The sequence below is a fragment of the Crocodylus siamensis genome, chromosome 5 (assembly GCF_052110815.1).
Source record: "Crocodylus siamensis isolate JL-2025a chromosome 5, ASM5211081v1, whole genome shotgun sequence".
NCBI lineage: Eukaryota > Metazoa > Chordata > Crocodylia > Crocodylidae > Crocodylus > Crocodylus siamensis.
The window spans coordinates 77,093,649-77,108,421 of NC_143399.1; the positions used below are offsets into that span (position 1 = coordinate 77,093,649).

Sequence of the window (14,773 nt, forward strand, 5' to 3'; positions counted from 1 at the left end):
CTGAAACCAAAACGAAGGCCTAACTCCTTGGCTGGTGTATCATAGTCTTGTCTGGGTTTTTACCAGCTGAGGATCCAGCCCTAATTATTTAAATATTGGCCCCTTTCTTTAAAAGCTCTGGATTTAAATAGAAGAGCAGCAGAATGTTTAATTTCAGAAAAATCAAGCAAGAGAAGGACAAGGGAATGGCTCGTCAGGTGGCCAGAGAAGAACAGAGAGATTGATTGAAAATAAAAAGGAAGCTGTGTTTTAAAGTATTACATATGTGTTGATTCTGGGAGAAAAGTTCTGGGTCGCTCCTCTGGACCATCTGCTAGCAAAAAGGAATCTACTGATTTATTGCTGAGCCGAAATGGGGTGAGCCGTCTGAAGTTGTTTGGAGAGTACGGTATCTGCACTCGGGCCCTTTGTGATGGTACTACGGTATCTTCATTAGATAACCATGGCGGGAACTTCATGTAGATACTTTGATCATCATCAGCTGAAAATACTGGGTTATCAATTCCTACAAAAGTTTATGAGTGACAAATTCAGTTGGTAAAGAAAATAAATACATTTCTTGGCAGTAAATGGAACGTTTAGCGTTGGACCGTGGCCATATTGAAACAAAACATAGGCAAATAGAGCATTTCCGACATGTACCCTACTTGTAAGCCTGGTTCGCAACAGTCGCTTTTTTAAAGAGACTCAGTGAATTTCCAAAAAAATACAAATAATTCTTAGTTAAAGTTGAATTTCTCCCCTAAAGCATGAAACAAAGACTGGAGTTATATCAAGCATGCCTTGAACCAAATATGCTCACTTTCATAGATTTCATAGACATTAGGGCTGGAAGGGACCTTGGGAGATCATCGAGTCCAGCCCCCTGCCCAAAGGGCAGGAAGTCAGCTGGGGTCATAGGATCCCAGCAAGATAAGCATCCAATTTACTCTTGAAGGTGTTCAATGTAGGCGCTTGAACCACCTCCGCTGGCAGACTGTTCCAGACCTTGGGGGCTCGGACAGTAAAGAAATTCTTCCTTATGTCCAGCCTGAAACGGTCTTGCAGGAGTTTGTGACCGTTTGACCTCGTCATCCCTTGGGGCGCTCTGGTGAACAGACGTTCCCCCAGATCCTGGTGGTCACCCCTGATAAACTTATAGGTGGCCATCAGATCACCCCTGAGCCTGCGCTTTTCCAGGCTAAAGAGTCCCATGGCTTTGGGCTTTCAGTTTGGCTTTGACATGTAGAACATTGAAAATGAAACATACCATATTTACTCAATTCCAAGATGAGTCGTCCCCCCACATTTAGCATGAGGGGGAAAGCCCCTTGTCTTGGAATTGACTATGAGGTGCTGGGGTAGCAGGCAGATGCTATGGCTGCTGCCAGTGCCCCCCCCGCTTCTGCACCCCTTGCCTCCCCATCTCTTCCTGCAGCCTCAACCCCCCTGCTCCATCTCCTTCCTGTGCCACTTCTGCCACCTGCTCATCCCTGCTTACCTCTGCTTCAGCACAGACACGTTTCCACCCCAGCAGCGGTGCTGGCGCTGCGCTGGTGCTACAGGACCAGATTGAAACCATGCTCCCTACACCAGGTTGCAACATGGATGGACCTTGCCAGTACAGACCAAAGGTAAACAGGAACGATGGGACAGAGGTCTGAGGCTGGGGGCAGAAGTGGTACGGGGGAGAAGAGAGACAAGTGGGGGGAAGGGAGGTAGGGGCTTCAGGTTACAGGTGGAGTTAGGCACGGGGTCAGGCAACAGGAGGGAATCTGTTGCCTCTCCCACCACCTCTATATTCCCTTCCCCCTACCGCCTGACTTACTGCCTGCCATCTCCACTGCCTGCCCTCTTACTGCTTCCCTCATTGCCCATCTCCCCACCACCCACAGTGATGGTAGGGAGATGAATTTAAGATGATCCTCCAATAACAATTAGATTCTATACATGGAAAGTTATAACACATTTATAAGTTTTCCATGTATAGAATCTAATGGGGGAGGGTCTTAAATTCAGGGTCAGCTTGGATTCAAGTACATATGGTGTTGGAAAGATTGATACCTAGGACTAGATTCCTTTTGTAAAAAATGGACACCTTGTCATCTCTCAATCTTGGCGATCAATAATATCCACTTAGTACACATCCAAGTTCAAAATTCAACATGATGGGATATGGTAAAAAAGTTTTATCAGCATGATTCTGACTGCATCCAAATAAATGCTAATGCAAGCTTTAAAGTGCACTGCACCCTCATGTATTCTGCATGTGTCACATGGTATGCAAAACAGCCTGCTATGCTGTAAGTCCAACTTCATAGGGTTTAGATAGAAAGAAAAAAGTCAGAATATATTTTAAGATATCAGAATGTATCTTAAGTTGTTTCTTCTATATATAAAAATGTCATAGTTTAAAAATCTGAGGTCTTCAAGCCTCCTAAGGCTAGAAGAACGTGCTGAACAGCTGGGAATGCCCCTTTTTCAACAATAAAATGACCTTACTTCTAGCTCAGCAAGTGTCCATAGATTGGTATTGGAGCTTAAAACTGCATTAGCTCATTCTGGATCTCAGGCTCCCATAAATTAAGGGGAGGAATTCCATGCAAGGGTGAAAGAAGGTGACCAACTGGAGTCAGACTGATGTAGATATTCTTGACAAGGAAGAAATCAATTCATATGACTAAATATTGCCTTGTCCTTGAAAATCAAAAAAACTCTAGAATAATTTTTTTCTGTCTCTAGAAGCCGTTAAATCTTTTACATCCAGGTTATGAAGACAACTTTTTCAGCACCGCTAGAAAGTATAATCACCAAAAGGTTCAATAAATTGCACTGAGGGAAAAATATCTATATGTTGTTTATTTTCTTACCAGTAGTAGCATCTGCAAAATTCTGCTTGGTGACATCAGCTAAAAAGTCAGTCCCTTTGTCCATATGCAGAGATTCATAATCATTGTTTTCTTCTGGATCAGAAAATTCCAAATCTGTCAGAAAATAACACAATAAGCTTGTGCCAGAGATTCAGAAAGGATTCCTGAAGTAGTTATTTAATGCCAATAAAGTAAATGCAAAATTGTAAGTAATAGTTGAGGCGTTATAACTAGGTTTTGTGCTCATCAGTTATGTGCTAATCAGACTACTAATATTTGATCCTTGTTTTACTCCCGTATCATCTCATGCTGTGATTATGTTAGACTTCTCAAAGAAAAGAGGATTCAGTTTCTAGATAGGTGGCAGCATCTTTTCTGCTTACCCAGGACTGAAACAAAACTCTAACCAGTTGTAGGGGGTGTTATACTGCTACAGGTGTCAGCCTTCAACAGAGATACAGAGATGACGCTTGTGGTCATTAAAGATCCCATTGCACTTCCATAATTAGCAGAAACAACCTGCATAATGTCAAATGGGGTCAAAACATGTCTGTCAGTCTAAGTTTCCCCTACAATATAATTGGATATGACATCACTTTTCATCTTTTAAAACCAAGCTGTGTACAGTGTGGCTGTCCGTTGTTAAACCCTCGCTGTATTTTCTTCCACAGGACCTCCGTTTCACTGGTTGGGAATGATGTGACCCTGAGGTAATAGGTTCATTATCTGGAGAGTGTTCGATGCCCTAAGTAGAGTGTGCTAGGGAGGCAAAATGAAGACGAAAGGTGCTATAGAAGTATTTTTGTTTCTGTCTCAGCTAGCAAGTTTCCATTTTTAACAGAAATGCAGGCTGACCAAATGATTTCGAAAGCAAATACCAGAGTTTCAGACTGAAGGCAATCAGTTCTACCTCCCATACCCCCCACCTATCTCTTTCTGACAGCTATGGGAAACATATCTAGCCCCAGACACTCCCCGCTTTCCAATGATAAGCAAGGTTCCTGGGTATCCTGGCAGGGGTGGGAAAAGGGATTAATTTTTTCCCCATGCCTTTTTTTTTTGTATTTTTACCATTTCAAGTGACTTATATCTTATATAACTTGACCTGCCTGAAGGCATCATTGATTAAGACTGACACTAATAAATGTCACATCCTTGCACAAGACAGATGAAAACACAGATCCACTGCTATTTTGTTTTAAAACCCAAATCAAAACTTCAGGGTTTCTTTTTTTCCCCCTCCCTTTCCTTTAATAAGAGCAATTCCCAAGACAAGGGGTTTTCAAACTTTTTAAGGAGTGTACCCCTTCTGGGTACACTTCTGGTTGAGTGGGGTGGCGGTGGCCAGATGCAGAGCTGGCAGGGGTGGGTGGTGGTGGCTGGATATGGAGTGAGGGGGCTTGCACATGGCAGCAGTGGCATGGGGTGGTGGAAGGTGGCCACTGTCACTGCATGCAAGCTCCCCACCAACATGTCCAGCCAGCTGGGTGGTGCCTGTGTGGGGGAGAGCCGCTGCCTTTGCCTCACCCCCCACCGCTCTGCTCCTGGGAGGCAGCAGCATGGGGTGGTGGGTGGCAGCGCTCCATCCCTGCCCACCCGCGTGTACCCCTTAGCCCCTTTCCACGTCTCCCGGGGGTATGCATACCTCTGGTTGACAACCCCTGCCCAAGACTAATAAACCTAAGGCTAGGTTTCCTCAGCCTAGAGTTACTCAGGTGGCACAAAAGGTAAGTCAGTGCAGAATGTGGTCACTGACTTTCCATCCCTACAGGTCCTATGCTGTCTTCCTGTTCCAGCCTTCCTTCTGCTTCCAGCTCCATTTAAAACAAATGTGGCAGTGTTGAAGTGATGTTGTAGCTGTAACGTTGCAGGAAATAAATGAGGAGCATGGGCATTTTGATGATACCTTTTACTGGACCAACTGTGCAGTTGGGAAAGATGTTAGACGTGCTTTCAGGCACAAAGGGCAAAAAAAGTTGTGTGTGCCTGAAAGATTTTCTAACAACTGTCCCAACTATACAGTTGGCCCAATAAATGATATGACCAGAAAGCATTAAAAAAATAAATGGGAGTAGGTCCAGGCCCTTAGGAATCAGACCAAAATCTATAGAGCATGCTGTTAAGGGCATCTGCCGGTCATATAGATGAGAAGCTGAGATATTAACTGTGATACAGGTAGTGGTTCCTTCCTTATAGTGGATTATTTTTAAGATTTCAAACTTAAAACAATACAACCTCCTCCCCCAGTGGCCGTGTCTACACAAGTGGCAGGCTGCACAGTTGTTACTGCACAGTCATTTAGTACTTGCGCAACAAAGCACTAAATGACTGTGCCATAACTGGCATTACTGCACAGCAGCATCCCTGTCATTTTATTTTCAGATGCTACTGCGCAGTAGCATCACGTCACGGTTAGTGCCTGCCAGTGCTACTGCAGTGTAGATGCACCCAGTGTTTAAGTTAATTATAGGGTAACTGAAGTTTCAGCTTGTCATCAAGTTTTCTACGAAAATGTGTTTGCTTAATGATTCATTACACTCCTCCACCCTACACCTGTTTCAAGCCTGGAGAGAAAAATAAAACCTTCCCCAGACTATAGGTAGTAGCATATCTATTATTATCAACATTACTCTCACATTTTTTACTGACACCTCTACCAGAAATATACATGCTCATTCAAATACAGAGTTAACCAGGTTCCTTAGCACAGCAATTACCTTTTTCCTTCAATGTAAAATTTTGTACTGGGTTTTCTGTAGGTATTTTCCCATTTGGTATAACATTACTATTTCTCTGAAAAAAAACAAACCCAAACAATTTAAAGTTACTATGAGTTGCAATAGATACTTAATAATACCATGTAGGTGTAGAAGGTCTGCTTAAGAGCAGTCCTCTGCTTATGAAATCACCAGGGATCACCATGATAACACTGAAATAAATAGTGATGAAGCAGTTACAGATATTTTTAGACTTTATTTACCCTTGGCCCTGGCATAGAATTCCCATTAATACCAATGTGAACAGGAAACTCCAGGAGTAGACTGTGGCAGAGTTTCCCCTCTAGAAGCCTATAATAACTTGGGTATCTCTCTCCTGCTGTCCTCTCCACACCAGCAGATCCTCTGGACTCCACGTAACTTTTGAGAAGTCACAAAACCTGCATATGAATGTGTTCTGGACTTCGCTGACCTGCTGCTCATTCTGGTGTAGCATTAGGCAGTTGAAGCTCCCTTGCTTTTTTCAGACCTAGAGTCCCCTCACACACAAAAGAAGGCCCCTGCAGTACAGAGTAAGTAGCTGGCATATTTCACAGTATGGGTGAAGGTCAGATGCCACATCCACTGCTGCCCCCTGAGCCATGCAGTTCCAGATATCAGTCTCTCACCATGCTTTAGCACTGAATCCAACACATACCCTGCTGAAGAGATGTCACAGGAAAGAGACCAATACTGGGTCATGTAAGCTCTCCAGGCCTTCCCAGACATAGATCCCAGGAAGCCCTTTCCCCTCAATTTGCATAAATGATGCCAAAGCAAGACCTTAAGTGTATGCCCTTACCTTTCTTTGGCCACGGTCTCTCTTGTGGATTTTATTGTGCTTTTTGGAACGGTTTATTCCAAGTTTGGTACCCTTGAAAGAGTCCAAACGCTTTCTCATTGTTCTGTGGAATATCTCCTTGTCTTGTTTTTCATCTTCATTCTGAATGATTTCATGTCGACTGTACAGGTGCCTATGCTGTAACCAGGAAGATAAGACAATCTTTATTTATTTAGAAATGCAGATAGTTTGCTTTGATACTGACAAAACCAACTGGTTACAAAACCCAATTAACTGCAAGCCTGAACACACTAAAAAGTCTCTGATTGTTAACAACACCCCTTACTTCTGTCTATGCAAGACTGTGATAAGTCACGAAGCAGAGGCTTTGGTAATTTAAATAAACTGAAACTCATTCACATTAAACACACTATGTACAATGGTTGGATTCACTTCAGACTTCCTTGTTTCACAAAATCTTTCACATTCATCCATCCAACCTTTTTCACACCCTTCCATTCCATGCAGGCTGGTAACAACCAACTAACACAACATAGTTTGGGCCACTCTTAAATTCTTCTGGAATCTGAGAGATACCTATAAGAGAGATGACTGCTCGCATGAAGAAAGATATCTAGGATCATCACCGACTGTCAGTTAGTGGTTGATCTTAAGGATTTGTCCTTTTGGTTTCAGTTGCCCAACAATTTTCTGTGCTTAGTTTCTTATGGTTTTAGGATGAAAACATGTTCCTAACTGAACATGCTCTTACCTCTTGCCTGGGCTTGTACAGGTACTGCTGAAGTGTGTGGTGAGTGACAGTATCCTCTGTATCTCGGATGCTTTTCCTCCTCTGCTCTAAGGCTTGCATATCAAGGCAAACTGAACCCGCTTTTTCTCTCCTAAAGCAGATGACCCAAAACAACATTTTTATAGATCAGTAATTAGGGAGGAAATGTATGCATTGCAACATATTCAAACAATAAGGAGAAAGCAAGAAAATAGTAAGAACAAGTGAATGGCATCAGGGGGCCAAACACAGACCCTCTGAAATCAGCAAGTCAACTCAAGAAATAAAGTGAGGTTCTTTGGCACATCTACATATGCATTAAGGTGTTTTTCCTGATCACATTAAAGTTAGTATCACCAATGCGAGGTACTAAACAAATTTACGTTAGGCTGCCTTAATGCACAGTAACAATTGTGCATGGTTTTTAGGTGACGCTTAATGCTCAGTAGCCTATTTTACTGTGTGTGAGCATAATAGCATGGTTTTTTATATGACACTTTAATGTGCAGTAAAATAAGCTACTGGGCATTAAAGCACATGTGTAGATGCACCCAGTGAGAATAAGGATAAAGCAAGCTGACTCAGTGTATGGCTGGTAATTCAGTGTTACTAGGCAAGCACATTTTAAAAAAAACTACACGTGGTGCTTCGTGATGAAAAGATTACACTAAAAAAAATGGAATTTCCAAAACAATGAACTTTCTCTAGAAACAGTCAAAATGAAAAAAATTAACCATTTTGAAAATGAACATTTTAATATTTTTATATTAAAAAGAAAGGGGGCTAGCAAGGACATCCATAGGTCTAGTCCAACCCCCTGCCGAAGGTAGGATTATCCTGGTCTAAACCATCCTGAACAAGTGTTTGTCTAACCTATTCTTAAAAACTTGGCAAACAACCCTCTCACAAATCTACCAGACAAATGCCCAAATTGTCAAAAAACAACCTCTAATTGAACACAGGTAAAGCAGAGGGCACTGTCAATGTCCTACCACTGCAAAGACAGGAAGTAGTTGTTAAATACAGGAAATCCTCAATTTACAACATTTTGAGTTACAATATTTTGCACTTACAACATTTATCAATTGACACCCTGTTTCAACTTTATGCCAGTTTCGACTTTACAATGCTTGATCCAATGTGACGCCAAGCCAGCAAACAAGTTTGCTGCATTGCTCGTCTCCTTGGAGAACATCTGTCCAAACTTTCTTGGACACTTTCTTTAAGAAAGCAGACAAGACTCCAGAAAAACCTACAGCCAAGACTCCTGAGAAGACTCCAGCCAAGAACCCTTCAAAAGGTCCAAGCAAGAGCCTTTCAAAAAGTCCAAAGTCACCTCAAATAAGTCCTTCCAAATCAATACGATTGTTATTTATAATATAAATACATTAATGTAGCTATATTACTCATCTATAACTGATCTAGTACAAAATTCTGGGATTTTTTTGGTGAAAATAGGGTATTGTGTTACAATTGTGTTGTAAGTCCAAGGACTGCCTGTATACTCAAGAGATATTTTGGGCAGGGGGCTGAACTCGATGATCTTCTGAGGTCCCTTCCAGCCCTAATGTCTATGAAATCTATGATCCAAGAAGGAGGACTATGCCCCTCACTACAGAAGAAGGCAAGAACCCTCACAGTTCATGCCAATCTGAACTCAAATGTGGCAGCTGGTTTGACCTTGAGTGAAGGAGGAAGACATTCTTCCCAGGAACCGCTGGGAGTTTATACATGTGCTCTGGGAGGCGAGAGCCCCTCTAATTAAAGTGCCCAGAATGTCATGTGTATCAGTGTCCCTGCTCTGAAAAATGGCGGTGGGGGCGCTTTAACTAAAGCTCATTAAATGAGCTTTAGTTAAAGAACTCCTGCCGCCATTTTTAAACATGAGGACACTGATACACATGACTCTGGAGTCTGCTGGAGTGCAGTAATTATCACACTCCAGCAGACACAACTAATCAAGTATGCACCGAAGCATTGTAATTACAGCATGTCGGAGCAGCCCCGATGCGTGTGTATGGGTACTTTCCGGGTTTAAGTCCCAGCATGAGCATCAGCACACCCAAGTCAAAATGCCAGCTTTGGCTACAGCTAACACCCAACGCATCTATAATAAAAAGCTTATTCAACTTCTTAAAAACCTCCAATGAAGAGGATTCTACAACTTTTGTAGGCAGTCTATTCCATTGCCTCAGTGTTCTGAAAGGGAAGAAGCTTTTCCCTGATATCCTAGATACATCTACTTGGCTGTAATTTCAAGCCATTGCTACATGTCCTACTCTCTGTAATAGGGGAAAAAGTTGTACTTTTAATATTGAAGTGCTGCCAAAAAAAAGGAGGGAGAACATTTCTGCCAAAATGATCAGTAGAAGAATATTTTAGCCATTTTGATGCATTCCTTTCAGACTCAATTTCCCATGGAGATAAATGGACAAATTCATACCTCTTGATGCTATTGTTTCAGGCTGTCAACAGATGCTAACCTTGCTGTTTTAAAATGAATGCTGGAGCTCAGTTCCCCAAGATAGGGTAAGAGAAGGTATTCTATGACTAATTCCATGGATGTGGAATTATAGTATTGACATAGCTCACTACAGAGGTGTACAAAATGATAGTGACAATAAAGGCCTATATTTTACATGCACATACATTTTCTGACAAATTCAGCTTTAGGGCTGAAATTCATGAAGTCTGGTTTTTGACCAGGGAGTTTTAAGTTGGGAAAGGTTGAGTAAAATCTAGTTAGCTGTTCCTGAATTCTCTAAAAGTTAAGAAAAACCCATGCTTCCCTTTTAAAAAAAATGCACTGCCATTTATTTTTGCCAGGCAGATGGGATACTTTCTATTTCTATTTACATATATAGCTTTTGACATTCATAAAAATATATTTGACAAAGCATACAGGAATGAGATTAGACAAGAACAGGAGATTGTTTTTTGTTTTGCATATTTTTGGATCGTCTACACCAATGCAAAGTGAATACAAAATATAAGTCACGAAGGAAGCATCTTACATCCATGGTGAATCACATTTTTCACACTTTGCAAATGAACGTTTTTATGCAATCATACGCGAGTGAAAAGTGAAACAAAAATAATCACCATTCAAGTGACTTACAATAAATAGGAGACAGAGGCTTCTACAGCAGATTGCCGTGGTGTGCTGAAGTCCACGTTGACTATGTTGTCAGTACTTGGGGATCGAATAAATGCCAAGGACCCTCTACGCTCTCCCTGATGAAAGAAATAAGGCACATTATTGCTCTACAATATTCAGCCAAAGGATATATTAAGTTAATACTTGTATATCAGAAAACTTGCCATCTTTTTTGAAACTTCCATGCATGCAAAGCACAAAAGAACAAGGAAGAATTTTTATTTACGTATAATAGGATTTTTTTCCTCGTGCGATTTATTGACCTAGGGTGAAATTCAACCTTGTACAAAGGACTGAAAAAACAGCCATACCATTTGAGTCACAGTTTACAGCTGTACGTTTAAAGCATACATGATTTTACAAGAACTTGGCTCTTTGCAAATTGCTCACCTATGCTTAAAAAGCCATCAGAGAGAGTCACTGAATGTCTTCATTTCCATTTTTTCTCAAAAAGGAATTATTTTCAATTACAGACAAAAAGATTTTTACATAGCAGATCACAACACAGAAGAGTACACATATCTGGGTTCTTCTGTTGGTACTCATTACTGTTCTAACTGCAATGCCTTCCAAGAAATACCAATTATAGCTTTCTCTTCCTTCACAGCCAGGAGCCAAGTGTTAATTTGGCACTGACTGTCTGCGTGTGTTTGCCAGCAGGAAGAATGTTTGAGTGGAAGATGAATTGAAAAAATGAGTTTTGCTTTTAGTTCTAAGAGTAATTACCCTCAAAGTTAATTCCTGTCAAAGTTTGGTCACCTGTAGTCACAAACCTCACTCTTTTACTTGGCAATTTTATTGTTCAGAAAGTTGGTGGCCATTGAGTGGAGTTATAGTTGTAGGGGATGAAAAAAGCTCTCAAGTAGTGATGCCAATCCCATATATGTGGCTTTGGTTAGCAAAGAGACCTTAGACTTGATTCTACAGCTAAACCTACAATCAATGAGGAATAGAAAAATATCCACCCCCGCAAAGACAGAAGTATTTCATTCTTAAAATAAAGCATCACCATCATCATCATTTGTGATTTCTTAAATTATACTCTGTGATGACCATATTAGATTTCCATTAGCACACAACACAGCAAACAAAAAAGTCTAGACACATTGGAGCAAATTCATACCCCACATCTTTCAGACAGCAAATATTTATAAAGACAGGAAAAGAGGATTACAAAATAGAAAGATGCAAAGTAAGATATACTATCTGAAAGTGCTATTGAATCATTTTTGTTTACAGTGGCTATATATCACATTGGCAATTTCCCTTTTCTTTTAAGACATGTGGGGCCAACGTTTATTATCTACTGCTTCAGAAAGAACCAGGTTTGTGAATCTGTATGTAGCCTGTCAGTAAGACTTAAGAGTTGAAGTCTCTCACTCCATCTAGCCAGTGCCCAAGACGGGCAGTAACAGGATACCAAACTAGAGGGGGGAGAAGACACAATATCTGTGCCATCGTCTGTAGAGGAATGAGCAAAGGGACATTCAGGCATGCATGTAATGTAGTCAAAGGACATATCTGTATAACACTAGGTTCAGAAAAAATGATTACAGTACTTGAGGATATCCCCAGAGCTCTTTCATTCAGAACACAAACCAATGCAGTTGTGAAAGAGAGCAGGTAATGTACACATAAAGCAACCGTTACAAACCAGCAGTATTTTGCGTGTATGGCTGTTTATCTGTGATAAGGAAACCTGGGTGACACAGGTAAACATGTTCACAGTGTATTCTTCACTACTTTGTGTGAAGACACGCACCAGTGCTGTGCCACAGCGGTCACAAAGTACATCTGTCAGCTGCCCAGCCTGCTTACACTCTTCACAGGGCAGCTTCTCCTTCATTGGTAGATTTTAGAGGGTGTTAGTGCAGACTCATGAGCCACAGAATATGTTTCTCCTATGTCCATAACACATGTTAATGACTCTGTGACAATACCTTTCAGATAATAGGGTTAGATGTATAATCACATTCCCTCATATACACTGTCTCTCACACATACTTGATTGAATTTGACTAACACAGCACAAGGACAGGTAAGCTCATGAATGTATTCTTGAAATGTCATATATGATTTCTTTAACCCTCTGGCAGAATCCAAGACTCAGAACTGCCTTGGCATTTTTTCATAACACATTGTTTTTACTGACTTGCACTTAATCTTGGTCTCAAGGGAAATTAGTTTCCGTTTTTTTAAAAAGCACTCATTTGGGAGTTACTTCTAATGACAGATGGGAGCGGAAGTATTATTGAGAATTTTGTCCATAACACCCAATCTGATCCATCTCTTAGGCTCGGTGACAGCCAGGGTTAACCATAAAGAGTCTCCCTCTATACCACAATGGGGAAAGGATTCCTCCTGGTTATGACAGGAGGCAGCTTCTTTGCTTGTGATCATCTTGGGAAGGCTTAGAGTCATACCATCTTAATTCTAGACTCAAACTCAGTAAAACTCATTTAGCAGGCTGGTATAATTTAAGGTGGCCTTGGCCACTACTTCTGAAGGTCCTTATATGCGAATGCAACTGAACCAGCTATGTCTCTTTAATGATGATCATACAGTGATAACAACATTAACTGTTCTGCTCTGCTGCCTCTGACATGCAGTGGATATGAGGAATGAGTAACTGCAGTTGCCAATTTGGGTAGAAGGGACACGCTGGAAAATCAAAATGTGAAACCAAATACCTGAGGTGAACAGGTATCTCTTTTGTACTTCCTCTGTGAAGTCAACATGTGACATTGGCACATAAAATAATTAGGCAGGTCCAAATGGACAGTGAGCTGCTTGAAGCATAAAACACTTTTAGAGGATAGGTGTTTCACTTAAAACATAATGTTTGTCTACAGAAATTGCTGGTCACAGGTAGTTTGGCCGTCTGTGAATACTTTTGGAAGCACCTGTATGTGCGACAACTATAGCAAGTCCTAAGCTTTCTGTAGCGATGGGTGTATACTGGATGTTTGGTTTGGTGGATGAAATCAAATAAATTAGAAAAAAAAATTAGATTCAAGTTAAATCAAAACAAAATTCTTTCTAAAAAATGACAAAAACACCTCATTTTCATTTTGGTAAGCCCAAACATTTTCTTCGACCAACATTATTATTTTTTTAATTTAGGTCAACTTTAAGTAAATAGGCTATTTTGAAACCAGAAAGTGAAATAAATTTGCATTTCTGAAACTAAAATGTGTTTAAAAATGAAAGGTTCTGACATTTAACAAAATATTTTTCATTTTTCCATCTAAAACTATTTGCTGAATTTGGCCCAATTTCACAAAGAGTTTAGGTCCCTCCATTTTTTTAGTGACTACTATATGTAGAAAAAAACTTTTGCCTGTCAATTCATATGTGGGTCTAGCTGACTGGCTGAACACTGGCTAAGTGCCAGAGTATGGACTAACTAGATCTTCTCATAATCATAGTCACAAGATGTAGAATCACAGCAGGAGGAAGATGAGGCTATAAAGATAGTATCCCAGTCTGTCAGTGCCTAGAGACTGGTAGAAATGTAAGATATCTGTAAGCTTCTGGTTCTCAGAATGGGAGCTGTGAATTTGGTCATTCCTAAAGCTCTTCTTCGTATTTCACACAAGAAAGGGGTAGTGAGTTAGAGAAGAGGTTGGTCCCTCAAAAGAGTGTCCTTTTACAATGTGGCTCACAAAATGTGAAAGCTGGAGAACCATTGCAAAAGGATTTTGTTCTTAAGTTACTTTGAATTTGCCGGTGCAGGAAAAAAATTGGTGTTTCAGTGTCAGATTTTCAAACAGATTCTGACACATTTATACAGGTTGATATCATGTACACACTTGCATAATCCCAGTGAAATCATGGTACTACTCAATGCAAGGTAAGGCTGGTGAACAGCTCCTAAGTGACACATAACACAACAGTACCAGGACATATAGAGGGCACATAAGATATAGATGAAAATAAATTTGCTTTAGATTCTTCTCCCCTAATACACCAAAGGCAATATCTTACACGTGTGTGTGTGTATGTATGTGTGTGTAAAATCTACAAAAAAGAGAGATGACATTACTAAGTGCAAGAGAAATTGCTAGAAGTACCTCAGCCACATAGCTAATGGCATCCTTCAGGTTGAGTTCATGGAAAACATTAAGAATCCGGTCTCTTGATTTCTGTGCCGACCTTCTCATCAGTACTTTACTGAGAATTTTCCTATCAAAATTGGTCCACCTAATGATTTAAAACAAACTGTTTTAACAATGGCAATCAATCACAATTACAGCATTTTCCCTTTAGCCTGAGCAGCCATTCCTGGACACTAAGCATTTTGTGCACCTTACTAAATATAGCAAAGCATGTTCTTGAAAAAAACCTTGTGTGGAAGTTAGGCATTTAAAAAAAAAAAAAGTCTTTTATGAGGTGCAGCCACCAATTGTAGCTACTGATGAATAAAAGCGGCAATTGGTT

The 14,773-nt window shown here is 40.6% G+C and overlaps 1 protein-coding gene across 1 annotated transcript in view; it reads right to left on the reverse strand.

The window, feature by feature from the left end:
• Window positions 1-257: 257 nt before the first annotated feature.
• Window positions 258-14,773, reverse strand: part of SLC9A3 (solute carrier family 9 member A3) — a 93,841-nt gene continuing 79,325 nt past the window's right edge. Inside the window, exons 10-16 of the mRNA XM_090049235.1 lie at window positions 14,407-14,536; window positions 10,295-10,410; window positions 7,159-7,288; window positions 6,408-6,584; window positions 5,567-5,642; window positions 2,850-2,963; window positions 258-505 (exon numbers count right to left, since the gene is read on the reverse strand). Of these exons, the coding sequence (XP_089905361.1) occupies window positions 258-505; window positions 2,850-2,963; window positions 5,567-5,642; window positions 6,408-6,584; window positions 7,159-7,288; window positions 10,295-10,410; window positions 14,407-14,536 (991 nt within the window). The remainder of the gene's footprint in view (window positions 506-2,849; window positions 2,964-5,566; window positions 5,643-6,407; window positions 6,585-7,158; window positions 7,289-10,294; window positions 10,411-14,406; window positions 14,537-14,773) is intronic.